Here is a 12,423-nt window from a genome sequence, read left to right as displayed (position 1 = left end):
ATGTATATATATATATGTATATATGTATATATTAGATGTTTACTTAGAAGTCAACAAAATGAAAATATTTCTCTATAGTTCTCATCGTTTTTAATTATCTTTGACTTGGAAGCCATTATTAATGGACAGTGATTGTTGGGTGGTTTTAGAAAAAAATCTCCCTTCAGGTCAGTTTGTTTGCCAGACAGAACAAATATTTTTAGCTGATGTATCATGAGAGTTTTCTAATACAGTGATCAAATAGCAGAAATGATTGCTCCTGTTTCATTTTTTTTCCACTCTCCTAGGGTCTGGCATTTAAAAAATAAGTAATCAAATAATCATGGTAAGTCTTTCAAGGAATGAGGAAGGATGACAGGAGTTATTTTGTAAAGACTATGGCTTTTATGTAAGGGATGGTGGTTTTGTTGATTTTTACATGTAGTCACAGCTTTAGGGGAATTGTTAATCTTACCATCAAGGAAGGATTTTTCAGTCCAATAGGAAGAACAAGTTCAGTTCACTGTCATTTGCTTTCTCCGAGGTAGAAGACATTCTCTGTAAGAGATAAATTAACTTGTCCAAGAGTATGCAAAGCTGACAGAAGAATATTGTAGAAAATGCTGTCTTTGGGATTTATTTTGTGATTTTTGGACCATGCTGCTTTTGCCCTCTGTTTTAAATGGGATTTTTGTTTTACATAGTTAAAAGCACAAGCTGGAAACTTCATTTCTTCATTTTGTTTTATGTAACCGATCCCAAGCCATAATTGGGACATAAATTGTCTCAATTTTGTACTGTAGATTTTGCTTGTAAAAGAGCCTTTTTTTATGTGGTATTAATGGGGATGTTATCTGTAATTAGATAGAATGCCTTCGTGTGTGAAACAGGTGCGGTTAGCTCATAGTGCTGAGGCTTCCTAGTTGAGTTTGAATATCTTCACAACCTGTTTGGGAAACTTATTCTACATTTTTGTCTGTGCTCCTGTTCTTTTACCTTTTATATTTTTTCCCCCTTACTTTTAAGTTTTTATACCTAGTTGAATGTTCCAATCTTCCATCAGTTGCCAGCCTGTACTGTTGCAGGGGATTACTCTGTCTCAGGTGCAGGACTTTTTGTTGGTATCCGTTGAGCTTGACAAGGTTCCCATCAGCCTGTCTGTTTTTTTTTTTTTTTTTTTTTTTTTCTCCCAGTCTGTTTAGATCCTTGTAAATAGCAGCCCTTCTTTTCAACATATAGCCTGTGAACTTCCCAATTTTTTTTTTTTTTATTGTTATAAAGTTATCAAACAGCGTTGGCCCTATATTAGGCTATGGGGACGTCATGAGTAATCATCACTCAGTTGGACTGCCCAGCTTGGTGGGAGACCTTGCTAAAGACAAGCCATAATGACATCCACTGATTTTTCCTTGGCCACACAGGTAGTCAGTCATCTTGTCACAGAAAGCAGTCAGGTTTATCAGGTATCATTTGCCCTTGGTAAATTGTGCTGCTGTTCCCAGTCATCTTCTTGTCTTTCATGTGCTTGGAAATGGCTTCCAGGGTGATCCTCTCTAACATTCCCAGGGAGGATAGTTCGACAGGCCAGTAGTTTCCCAGATCCTCCTTCTTGAAGCCAGGATTCCAACTGCCTTTCTTTAGTTATCAGGAACACACCCTAATCACAAAATGCTTTAGCCTTGATATGTGTGTTAAGTCTGCGAACCAAATATTGCCTTTATTCTAATACAAGATATAACAGGAAAACACAATGCAAATAAAACATTAACGTTGAGTTCAGACAGGTTTCTTAAGAACCTTAAGGGCCAGGAAATCTTGATATTTCAGACTGCAGATAAGCTAGTTCACTTTCTCATCTATGGAAAATTATCTTGCAGCACTGTTTCCTGTAGGAAGAACTAGAAGGTAGAACTGTTAGAGATGCTTCTGTATGTGGTTCTACAATATATCAAGTTTGAAAGTTGTCAGGCATTCAATGTTAACTTGAATTGCAAAGACAACAAATGCTGTTTAGGGGCCTTCTGGATTTCAAGAAACTACATTGTTAGCCTTGGTCTTATGTGACATTTTAGATTTTTTTTCAGTAATTTTCAAGGCCTTAAAACGTGTCTTGAAATAAAGCTTGAAATGAAATGCAGTTGAGCAATAAGGTGTGTGTGTCTGGGGTTTTCTCGTTTCTTCTGTTGGTTGTGTTTAGGAAGAGCTGATCTCACTTGTGTATTGCTTCACCGTTAAACTGAAACAGTGGATTAGAAGGGATGAAAGGTGGAATCAGCTCATTTTAATTAAATGTTTGCTTGGCTTTTGCAAAGCTTTTAGTTAACATTCAGCTGTCCGTGCCCTGCTGTATGTGGCTCTTGTAGCCTAACCCTCCGCATTGTAATGTTGAAGTGGCTGTTCTGCAAGGAGAGTATCTTGCATTAAATGTGCTAGACTTTGTCTGCCTCTAACTTCATCTGCAGTTTTGTGTGTGAGAAAACAAGAACCAAATGTTTTTCACTTTGCCTTTTGTCATGTACTTTGGGGTTTGGCATGGCAGAAGAAGATATGTCCTCCTTCGAAGGCAGTCTGTGCTTGACAATCTGTTTGTTGCGTTTTGTTTGGTGTAACAGTTTTTGTCCCAATTGCAAGAACAAGAATTGAAACGTTTTTTTTTGAAGTGTGTTCAAACAGTGCTGAAGGAGATGCTGCCTTTCCCAAGATAAACTTCTGACAATTTGAAAAACATTTTTTTTGTCCCTTCTCTCTGTTCTTTGGTCTCTTTTTTTTTTTTCCAAGCTGTTGAGGTACACATTGGATAAACATGGCCTGCAGCAGGTGAGGATCATAGCCAGCGATAGACTGTGGGAGCCCATTTCCTTTGTCTTGCTGCTTGACTCTGAGCTCCACGACGTGGTCGATGTCATTGGGTAGGGGGTTCTCTCTTTTCATTTCTTGGTGTTTTGTTCAAAGTTTGTCTTCATATAGCTTCTTTTTGAATGGCATAACCAAAGCTTTACCTCTCTGTACTCTTACCTGCAGTGAAAGGTTTGATACTGTAATCTTTCTTACTAACCCACATCATATCAGATGAGCTGTTGTCCTGGTCACAGCTTAAACACTAACTGAGTCAGGAGTCTCCAACTATGTGCAAGACTCCAATTGGCTATGGCTGTGCATTTGATGACTTGAAAGGGTTTTGGAAAACCTTTTTTTTCCTGAGAGCTGGTTTGTTTCCTGTATTTGACGTAAAAAAAAGTGCTTGAACTTTACGACTTTACATACAATGTTGTATTACTGACTTGCACCACTCTATTGTTAAAGAAACTGGTGCGAGTTAGAATTGAATTGGTGCTTTGATTATTATAACAAAAAATATGTCTTCTCAGTTTTCTGTCCCATTATGATGGGAGCCTTATGTTTGGGAAGTATGAAATCAGCTGACTTGTTTCTCTAGTTCTGGGTTTTGTCATATGATGGTAATGTTTTGTGAAGGCATTACGCTAAATTTGAAGTTGATTACTGACTTCTGAATACAAATATTTGTAAAATTTGCTCATTAACTTCTTTTACAGTAGCTCTAAATTTTAATTATTAGGTTCTGTGAACTTGGCTGACCTAGTCACATGCTTCAATTGTGGCTGTTCCTGCTTCAACTTGTCTTTCGTTCATAGAATCACAGAATCATCTAGGTTGGAAGAGACCTCCAGGATCACCTAGTCCAACCTGGACCTAACACTAACAAGTCCTCCACTAAATCATATCACTAAGAAATGTTTATATATTTTCATTTCTTGGTGGTTTGTTCAAAGTTTGTCTTCATTCAAAGTTTGTCTTCATGTTTATATATGTGACCCACAGAGGTAGAGGAATGAAGGCTTTCCTTCCAAACACTGAGAAGAGTCTGTATTCCAGGAAAAACAAAACAAAACCCTTCTCTCATTCTGAACAAAAAAAAAATATCTTAACAGTCTTTTTTTGGCAGATACAGTATGTACTCAGTGCTAATTCCAGAAGATCAACTATTTTCTTGCTATTTCAGTAAACCGTAGTTGTTTAACTCAATGCAAGAAATACAAGTTTTGGAGTCCTTACCCTGATTCAGTCTTAAGTGGGAGCTGAAATAGACTCTTGTGTGTGAAGGACAATCAGTTAGCTCCTGGGCATTCAGTGGTGCACATATCAACAAAGGATTTTTCAAAAATCCTGACGAGACACTGTTTTAAATAGACATTTGGGTAAACATAAGTGTCACAGAAAACTAAGCCTTTTAAAGAAGTTGGTCAAAACTAATTATATACAAATTAACAACCCAGGAGTAATGTCACAACATCTTATTTTTCCATGATATAATATATGATGTGTGCACTAGTGCAAATTCAAACTGTCCCCCTGTTGCTTCTAGGGCTACATTCTGAGTAAGAATGAGAAGCAGGAATAAAAGTGATGTTAGCTGACAAATTGTATTTTTTTCTAGAGATGCAGAGAACTAAATTTTGAGTTTTTTGTAGCTAGTGCTTTTTTGCAAAGCTCTGTTGCAGTGATGGTGTTATATAGACTTTTTTTTTTAGGTTTAATTTTTACAACCTTGTACAGATATATAAGAAATACAGGTTAGAAATAGCAGGGTTTTTTCCATTGACTTTTCTTCCTTCATTTCATTTGGTGTATTGCCACGTGCAGGAAAATGGAGCTCTATAGACTTTGCTCCTGTGTCATTTTATGTAAAGCTCTTAACCACCACCCATCCCCCAGATTTTGGTAAAATACATTTTTTTATTGACTATTTATTAAAAAATTCTTCAGGACATGGAGTGTAGAAATACAAATCTTTTCATTTTCTGCCTTGTCTCTTTACAAGCTACATGTTTTACACCATTAGAAAAAAAACTTCTTGGTACTAAGGTAATACCCGTGTTCCCAAGCTAAAGGGAAAACTTCTGCTAATCTGTACAACAATGTAGTTGAAATCTTTACTAAAATCTTTACTATCTGTTATATTAGTGAAGGTATGAAAAACTACAACAATGGGAAACCGCTAATTGTCCAATAGGATGAAAATACTTAAAACCAACAATCAATATAGAAAAATTGTTATTTCGTTTGTCCCTGATTCACAAATTGATAAATTTGTCAAGTTTCAGCCTAGTAGTAAAGGAAATCTTTATGCTCTCCTTTCCAGTGCTGATGGTTCATTTTGGTGTATGCATTTAGTGTGTTCAATATGTGCCCTAACTGAAGGGAATGATCATGATTTCTGCAGGGTTTTATTTCAGCCAGGTTAATTTGCCATAGTGAACTGATGCGATTGAATATGATCAGTAGTCTTTATTTGGGAGAAAGTATATGTACTCAAGTAAGAAAGACTTTGCAAAGAAAACTAGCTTTCATCATATTTCAGTTATTTTTGGTTTATGCCTCTTTAGCTCTTATAGTCCACCCAAAATGCCTGTTTGAAAGCTGGATTTATTGAAAAGAGTGAGCTAAGTTCATGTTCAGGTACATTAAGGCATTAATGCTGTTAAGTTTTTAGAATAATGCCTAGTACTGTGTGTTGCTGTCGACTTATAATTATTTAAAGTTTTGTTTAATGCAGTACAAAGTAGCACGTATTTTTCTTAGCATAATATAATTACTCATACAAGTTATCAAGCTTTAATTTCAGGATAAAGCTGTACTTTAGCTAGCAGCAGACATTACGCAATGTACTTTAAGTTAGGCTTACTTACGAAGGTAACGTTTTAAAGGAGTAATCTTATACTGATGCAAATAGTAAGATATGATGTATTATGGATCTCTCTTGTTCCAGGTTTTTTATTCCATTAATATTATTCCAAAGAAAGTTTGTTTTTCAATTTAAGTTCGGAAGAGGGGAATTATTGGTACTGTTTTACTTCCAGGCTTTGATTTTTCTTTTTGTGATAAGTGCTCTTTCTTTTTTAAAATACTGTGTAGGGCTCACTATCCTGGAACCAAAACAGTGCCAAATGCCTTATTAACACAGAAGAAACTGTGGTCTTCAGAAGATTATAGTACTTTCAACGATGAAGTAGGTGCAGGCTGTTGGGCTCGGATCCTAAACCAAAACTACGTGAATGGAAACATGACCTCGTAAGTGTTGTACGCTGTTGTTAGCTTTTGGAATTTTGTATGTAATAATTGTCTAAAGTACCGTATAACACATCCATCTGCTATGTTAAGGGAGTAAGTAAACTGAAACTTTCTCCTTTGTCAGTCTCAGTTCTAAGGTGTGAAGTCTACTGTTTTAACCTCTCTCTGGGATAGAAGTCCCACAGATTTTAATGCATTCTTAGTTATTGCAGTTCCACGTGTATCCATTGGTTTTTGAAGTGGAGTTTGCCTGTCTTTGAGATGCTGGTGATACTTTTTAAAAACAGAATGTTCTTAAGAACTAACAACCTGAAAAACACAGGAGGGTAATAACATAATAAAGCTAATCTAGCTGCATGTTTCTTAGGGTCTTTATCAGGTTGTTTGTCTTCATTTAAAAGTAGTAGAATTTATTATCTACTTTACCTATTTTATTACCTACTTTGTGAGAATCCATTCTAAAATTTGCTGTAGTCTTTGATATTTTTTTCTGTATTCTGTACATCTTCATGCCAAACTGAAATCTGTAAGAAAATTATTGTTCTACTTAGTGGATAATTACGTAAGTCAGTTTTGGAACAGAATGGGAAATATATTTTGTTTCCAGTGAAACAACTACTGATACTAAAAAAAAAAAAAAGTCTGTTTAAAAAAATGAAGTCATCAGGATCTAAGCAAAGTCATTTCAAAACTTTTAGCTTTTATGTAACTTATTTTTGGATTAATAAAGAGAAATGTTTTTGTCTGAAATACTTGAAATGGAGAACAGCAGAAAGCACTTGCATACTTCTAAAGGGAAACTTATTGAGTTGACTGTCTTCTGTGAATCTTATTTCCCTCTGAGAGTTGTTTTTTCCTGTTGCATTTTCTTCTTTTTCCAAGCTCGTTGAAATTATATAAGCCCCATTTGTTTTGCAACGTAGCAGCCAGAAATTATTCAGAAATTATAGAACAGTTCCAAATCCATATAATCAACATTGCAATTATCTTGGCTTTTATATTGAAAATCGAGTATTCCTGATGAAGGGAGGCTAATCTTTCTGTTACTCATTTCCTCTGAGCTTGAGTTCCCTATATTCTTGTTGCCTTGTGCTGCATCTATGCAAAATTTTACCGTGAGGAAGCTGAGCTTACATCTTGAGTTGTTTAGTTTATGAGCGTCTTTTTGGAGGACTTCAAAATCTCTCCCGAAATGCATATATTACGTGATAAATCTAAGGCAGTGAGTTTAGAATATGAGCTCTATGCACTCATTTATATAAATAAGCAAAATCACATACCAGCTTTTGTTTTCTCTGAAACTCCTTTATTAAACTGTATTTGCATGCCTATGGCTGCACAGATCTTAAGGTCATAGCAACAGATACTCACTGATACTCACAAATCAGAAGAGGTAAGAAAATTAACCTAGTCAATGTCCTGACAATTTCTTAAAATAAATCCTGGGCGATGACTGGTTAGAGTTATCTGTCCTTTATTTATGTGGATAAAAGGAGGATTATAGTTCTTATCAGGGCTTAAACAAACAAACTCAAAACTGTCAAAACACCACTACCACAAACAACAACCAGATGACCAAAAAAGCCAATAAAAATAGTAAATTGTGACAACTTCAGTTTTTTATTTTGAATTTTCTCTCAGCTGATGTGGTTAGCAAGTATGAATGGAGTCTCAGGTGCACATTTATTTTAATGTGCATCTTTTTATGGTGATAGAGCTAGGAAATGTATCAGCGGTTTAGTATGAAGTTTTCAACTCTGGAAGATTTGTTTTCTTGTGGCATTGTTGTTGTAATGTGTTTTGTTTTTTTTTTTTCCATTCCCTCTCTCCTTTTGCTGTAAAGATAGATATATATATATTTTTGCCTGGGAAACTATTACTTTATTTTTTTTGGCTGGAATGGGAAGTTTTTTGAATGTGTACTGGAGAAAAAGAATAAATTATTGTACAAATTTAACCTAATACAATCCATATGAGTAAACAAAACAAACCTATTTTTCCAGAACCATTGCGTGGAATTTAGTGGCTAGCTATTATGAAGACTTGCCCTTTGGTCGATGTGGACTAATGACAGCACAAGAACCGTGGAGTGGCCATTACAAAGTAGAAGCACCTATCTGGATTACAGGTGAAAGGCTTGTGTAACTGTATTGTCTGAGGCCTTTATTTATTTAGTCTTTTTCCTATGTACTTTTTTTTTCACCAGATTAAACTAACTTTATGGAAAGTCTTGTGAATAGCCTTAAAGAAAAAAGGCTTCTTTCAATAGAAAGCAGAGATATTAATAGCAAGGGAAATCTGAATGTTTGACCATTAGATCATGCAGAAATATATAAGCTACTGCCTCCTATTGCTGTTAAAGTCGTTTGATCTGAAATGCCTGTAAGGCATTGTGCCTGTAGAGATTAGTGTACTTTCCTATTTTTTTCACTCTTTTTTTTTTTTCACCCTTAAGTAGACATTTATTACCTTTCAATTTGAGAAAATAGAACAAAGAATACAAAGTATTCTTGTACTGCCTGAGTTTCTTGGTCTGTTAAACTCAGCGTTTCCTTGTGCATTCGGAAAGAGGAATACTTTTATGCTTTGTCTTATGAAAACATGATTCACTGGTTACTCTGTAGTCCTTCTGTACTCTTGCTGCCTTTGCCGCAGTTCCACAAAGCTAGTGCCATATATAATGCTGTAAAGAAGGATCAAGACAAATGCCTTAATTTTTATTCTTGTGCTAGTTTACGAGTATATGTAAAAACATTAGAAAAAAAGGCAATGTTGTCATATGAACGGTTTAGAACAACTGAGCAGCTGTTCCTGTTTACATGTTGTCTGGATTTTCATGATCTAGGTCATATATGTCTTTGGTACTATCTTGCATGCTGAAAACACTGCCTCATGTAGTTATTCCTCAAGGAGATGCCCTTCTGTACTTTCTCTGGCTTAACTGTTTACTGATTTATTTTTGTTTAAACAAAGATGGGGGAAAATCTAAACTGTGGTGAATATTCATATTACACGTACATGATTGATTTATTTAGTGGCATATAGTGGGTGTTGCTTGATCAACATGACCCAGTAATGTGCATTTGCAGCCCTGAAAACCAGCCATATCCTGGGCTGCATCAAAAGCAGCATGGCCAGCAGGGCGAGGGAAGTGATTCATCTACTCTGCTCTGCTCTTGTGAGACCCCACCTGGAGTGCTGTGTTCAGCTCTGGGGCTCCCAGCACAAGAAGGGTGTGGAGGAGGGCCACAAAGATGATCAAGGGGCTGGAGCACCTTTCCTGTGAAGACAGGCTGAGAGAGTGGCACCTAAAAGAGGCTACGTAACAGGAGAGCTGGGGAGGGGCTTTTTGTCTGGGAATGTAATGATAGGGCAAGGGGTAATGGTTGTAAACTAGGAAAGGGTAGATTTAGATTAGATATTAGGAAGAAATTCTTTATTCTGAGGGTGGTGAGGCACCAGAACAGGTTGCCCAGAGAAATGGATACCCTATTCCTGGAAGCAATCAAGGCCAGGTTGGGTGGGGCTTTGGGCAACCTGGTCTAGTGGGAGGTGTCCCTGCCCATGGCAGGAGGTTGGAATTAGATGATCTTTAAGGTCCCTTCCAACCCAAACCATTCTATAAGTTGTTTTTTTTTTTTCTCCTTCTTGTTAAAATAATTGCTAACACTTTGTCTTAACTGCTTAATCTGTCACAGAGCTGATATTTTAAATTATATTTTAGTACAATTTCTTAATTTTCTTGTATAGGTAGAATTTCTTTTTGAAATTCATTACTTCCTTCCCCAAATCACCTTTTTCTTGTGCAAGAAATGTAATTCAGACTAAAAATGGATGTTATATTTTTATTAAGACTTAATTGTTTTCTTGTGATTTTTGTTCTGTTTTGTCTTAGCGCACACAACACAATTTACTCAACCAGGCTGGTCATACTTGCAAGTTGATGGACACTTGGAAGGAGGTGGCAGTTTTGTAGCTCTGACAGATGGCCTAGGAAACCTTACCATCATAATTGAAACTATGGTAATGTACATCAGCAATTCCAACAAAGTAGGATAGACAAAGGGAACATTTTCTTAAAAAGAGCCTGTTCTGATTTATATAGCTTAATACCTGTGAATATGCTCTATGATACTTTTGTAGCTTTGTTAAACAGACTGCTACAAATACTTTTTTTCTATCTAAACTTTGTATATAATTTTTGTATCACAAATTAGCCTTAATTTCATAACACACCATGGGAGGAAATTAAGTCCATGTGCTTTTCTTAAAGCAGTATTCCCAATAAAATTAAGTTTGTATAGTAACAATTATCATTAAGTTAATGAAATAAATAGTTGCAAGTTGATCCTGTTTTTTTGTTTAAATTTATCCTGTTTTTCATGAATATTGGGATATGATGCGTTCCAGTAATGTATGTTCCTTCTGTTATATTTTCTTCAGACTCATAATCACTCTCAATGTATCAGGCCTCCACTGCCTCATTTCAATGTGTCACCTCAGAGAGCAACTTTCTACCTCAAAGGGTCTTTTGTAAGTAGACATTGAATGAATACATTTGATTACTCTTGCAAGGTGAATAGCTATCAAGAGACAAATGTACACAAGATAATATAGTAGGGTAGCAAGAGAACAAAATTCTTGACCTCCAATACTATAGGCTGTTATATAACTGCCAAAGTTTTAAATACTCTACTTCTGTTTTCACCATAAGACATAATAACATAACTGAATTTGTAGAGTTACTACCCTCCTGGTCTAATAATATGTATATTGAAAAAAAAATCCCTGGAACAGATACAGAGTTGGATTTTTCCTTAGGATTTATTTCAAGGCTGAGTGCTTAAATCTACTTATGTAGGTTGCCTGGCTAGCATGGTCATGATCTCATGACCTTTCTAGTTGTCATCAGTTCCTTTCCAGGAAAATAACTGCAGCTGACTGTATAAAGTAAGTTTATTGACATAAAATCTACAAAGATATAAAGTATGTTATGGCTAGCAGAATAGAGTGGTGACTGCTAATGAGATCAACAGCTCTAAAATAACACCCATAAAGGACTGATGTTTCTTGAGGTCAATATTAGAATTGTGTGGTGTTTTTTATTAATTCTGTTACATTTCATTGTAGTATTTGGTGAAAACCCTTCAAGTGTGGTATTCGTGGCTTGATTTTGAATCTGCAAACTCTATTTTATTCAAGCAACTCCAACCTTTAGATGTAAGTTGATTAGTTTTATTAATCTTTTGTATTATTACTTTTAAGAAATGGAAGCACAAAAAAGATACTTTTATTTGTTTTGCAATGTTTTTACGAAGTAAAAAGTAGAATCACATAAGGCAATCTAAGGTAACTTGTACTTGGCTCTTCAGAGAGAAGCTTGATTGTATTCCACGTGTTCATAAAGATAACTGCTGAGTAGGCTGGTGATGCTGTTTGTTTTGTAGGGCTGAAACATTATTGCTTTCTTGTAGATATATACTTTGAAAGTAATGAAATTAAGTTATCCTGTTGTGATAGTGATGCATGTAGATGTTCTTTTCCATCTTCTGGACTACCTTACTGGATTTTCAGCCTGTGCTTTTGAAATGCAATAAAATGTCAGTATAGTAGACCTGAGCATTATTTGTTAAACCGAACTTTATTCATGCTCGTACGCTGGGCATTAGCATTACTCCAGATTAGCACTGGAGTTCCTGCTGCAGAAGGATTTGCAAGGTGATAGTTGTAGTATTTCTCTGGCCTGAAGGTGATAACATTCTAATTTTCTGGCCTCTCTGCCCACATTCATTGTCAAACCTTTGGGATATGTGTGTTCACTGGGTGCATTTAGAAGAAATGTCTTTGAGAAAAGAGCCTCTGTTGGGATAACTTTTTTATACTACTCAAAGCAGTAAGAATGTGAGTATATGGGCCGTTCATCAAACTTATTTTTTTTTTAAAAAAAGTACTTCCTCAAACTGTTTAATGTTAAAGTAACTTTTCTCAAAAACAAAGAGCACTATGGCTAATACGACTTAAGTACTACCCATGACAGGATATTCCCAGCAGTCTCTTTGTGACTTCTGATGTTTTTCCCTGTTGCTGAAACTTCTTGCCTTTGATGTCTGAACTGTATAATTAAGTTCTGTTTGACTATAGCTTTACTAGCTGTATACAAACTTACCTTGAGGTAATGAAGAGACTGGGGGGAGTAGTTTCCAAAAATAATTTGGAGATATTAAACACTGAGGCAAGAAGATAAGATTTTTGCCTCAAATCAGTCTTTAGAGAATGTTCTTTAACTCAGAAACTTAGGTATTTTGTTATTTAGTTGTTTGATTTTTTTTGCAGCTTGAGCTTTCTTTAATTCCA

The 12,423-nt window shown here is 35.7% G+C and overlaps 1 protein-coding gene across 3 annotated transcripts in view; it reads left to right on the top strand.

The window, feature by feature from the left end:
• The window catches only part of GALC (galactosylceramidase), a 37,985-nt gene that overhangs the window by 17,130 nt on the left and 8,432 nt on the right, over positions 1–12,423 (top strand). For 2 of the 3 annotated variants that reach the window (XM_035327490.1, XM_035327488.1), the window contains 6 exons: positions 2,758–2,888; positions 5,914–6,069; positions 8,073–8,197; positions 9,965–10,092; positions 10,513–10,602; positions 11,200–11,289. In XM_035327490.1, the coding sequence (XP_035183381.1) occupies positions 2,758–2,888; positions 5,914–6,069; positions 8,073–8,197; positions 9,965–10,092; positions 10,513–10,602; positions 11,200–11,289 (720 nt within the window). The remainder of the gene's footprint in view (positions 1–2,757; positions 2,889–5,913; positions 6,070–8,072; positions 8,198–9,964; positions 10,093–10,512; positions 10,603–11,199; positions 11,290–12,423) is intronic. The other variant, XM_035327489.1, reaches the window with a different exon arrangement.

This window comes from Oxyura jamaicensis, chromosome 5 (assembly GCF_011077185.1).
Source record: "Oxyura jamaicensis isolate SHBP4307 breed ruddy duck chromosome 5, BPBGC_Ojam_1.0, whole genome shotgun sequence".
Taxonomy (NCBI): Eukaryota; Metazoa; Chordata; class Aves; order Anseriformes; family Anatidae; genus Oxyura; species Oxyura jamaicensis.
This window is presented reverse-complemented; position numbering and strand designations above follow the sequence as displayed.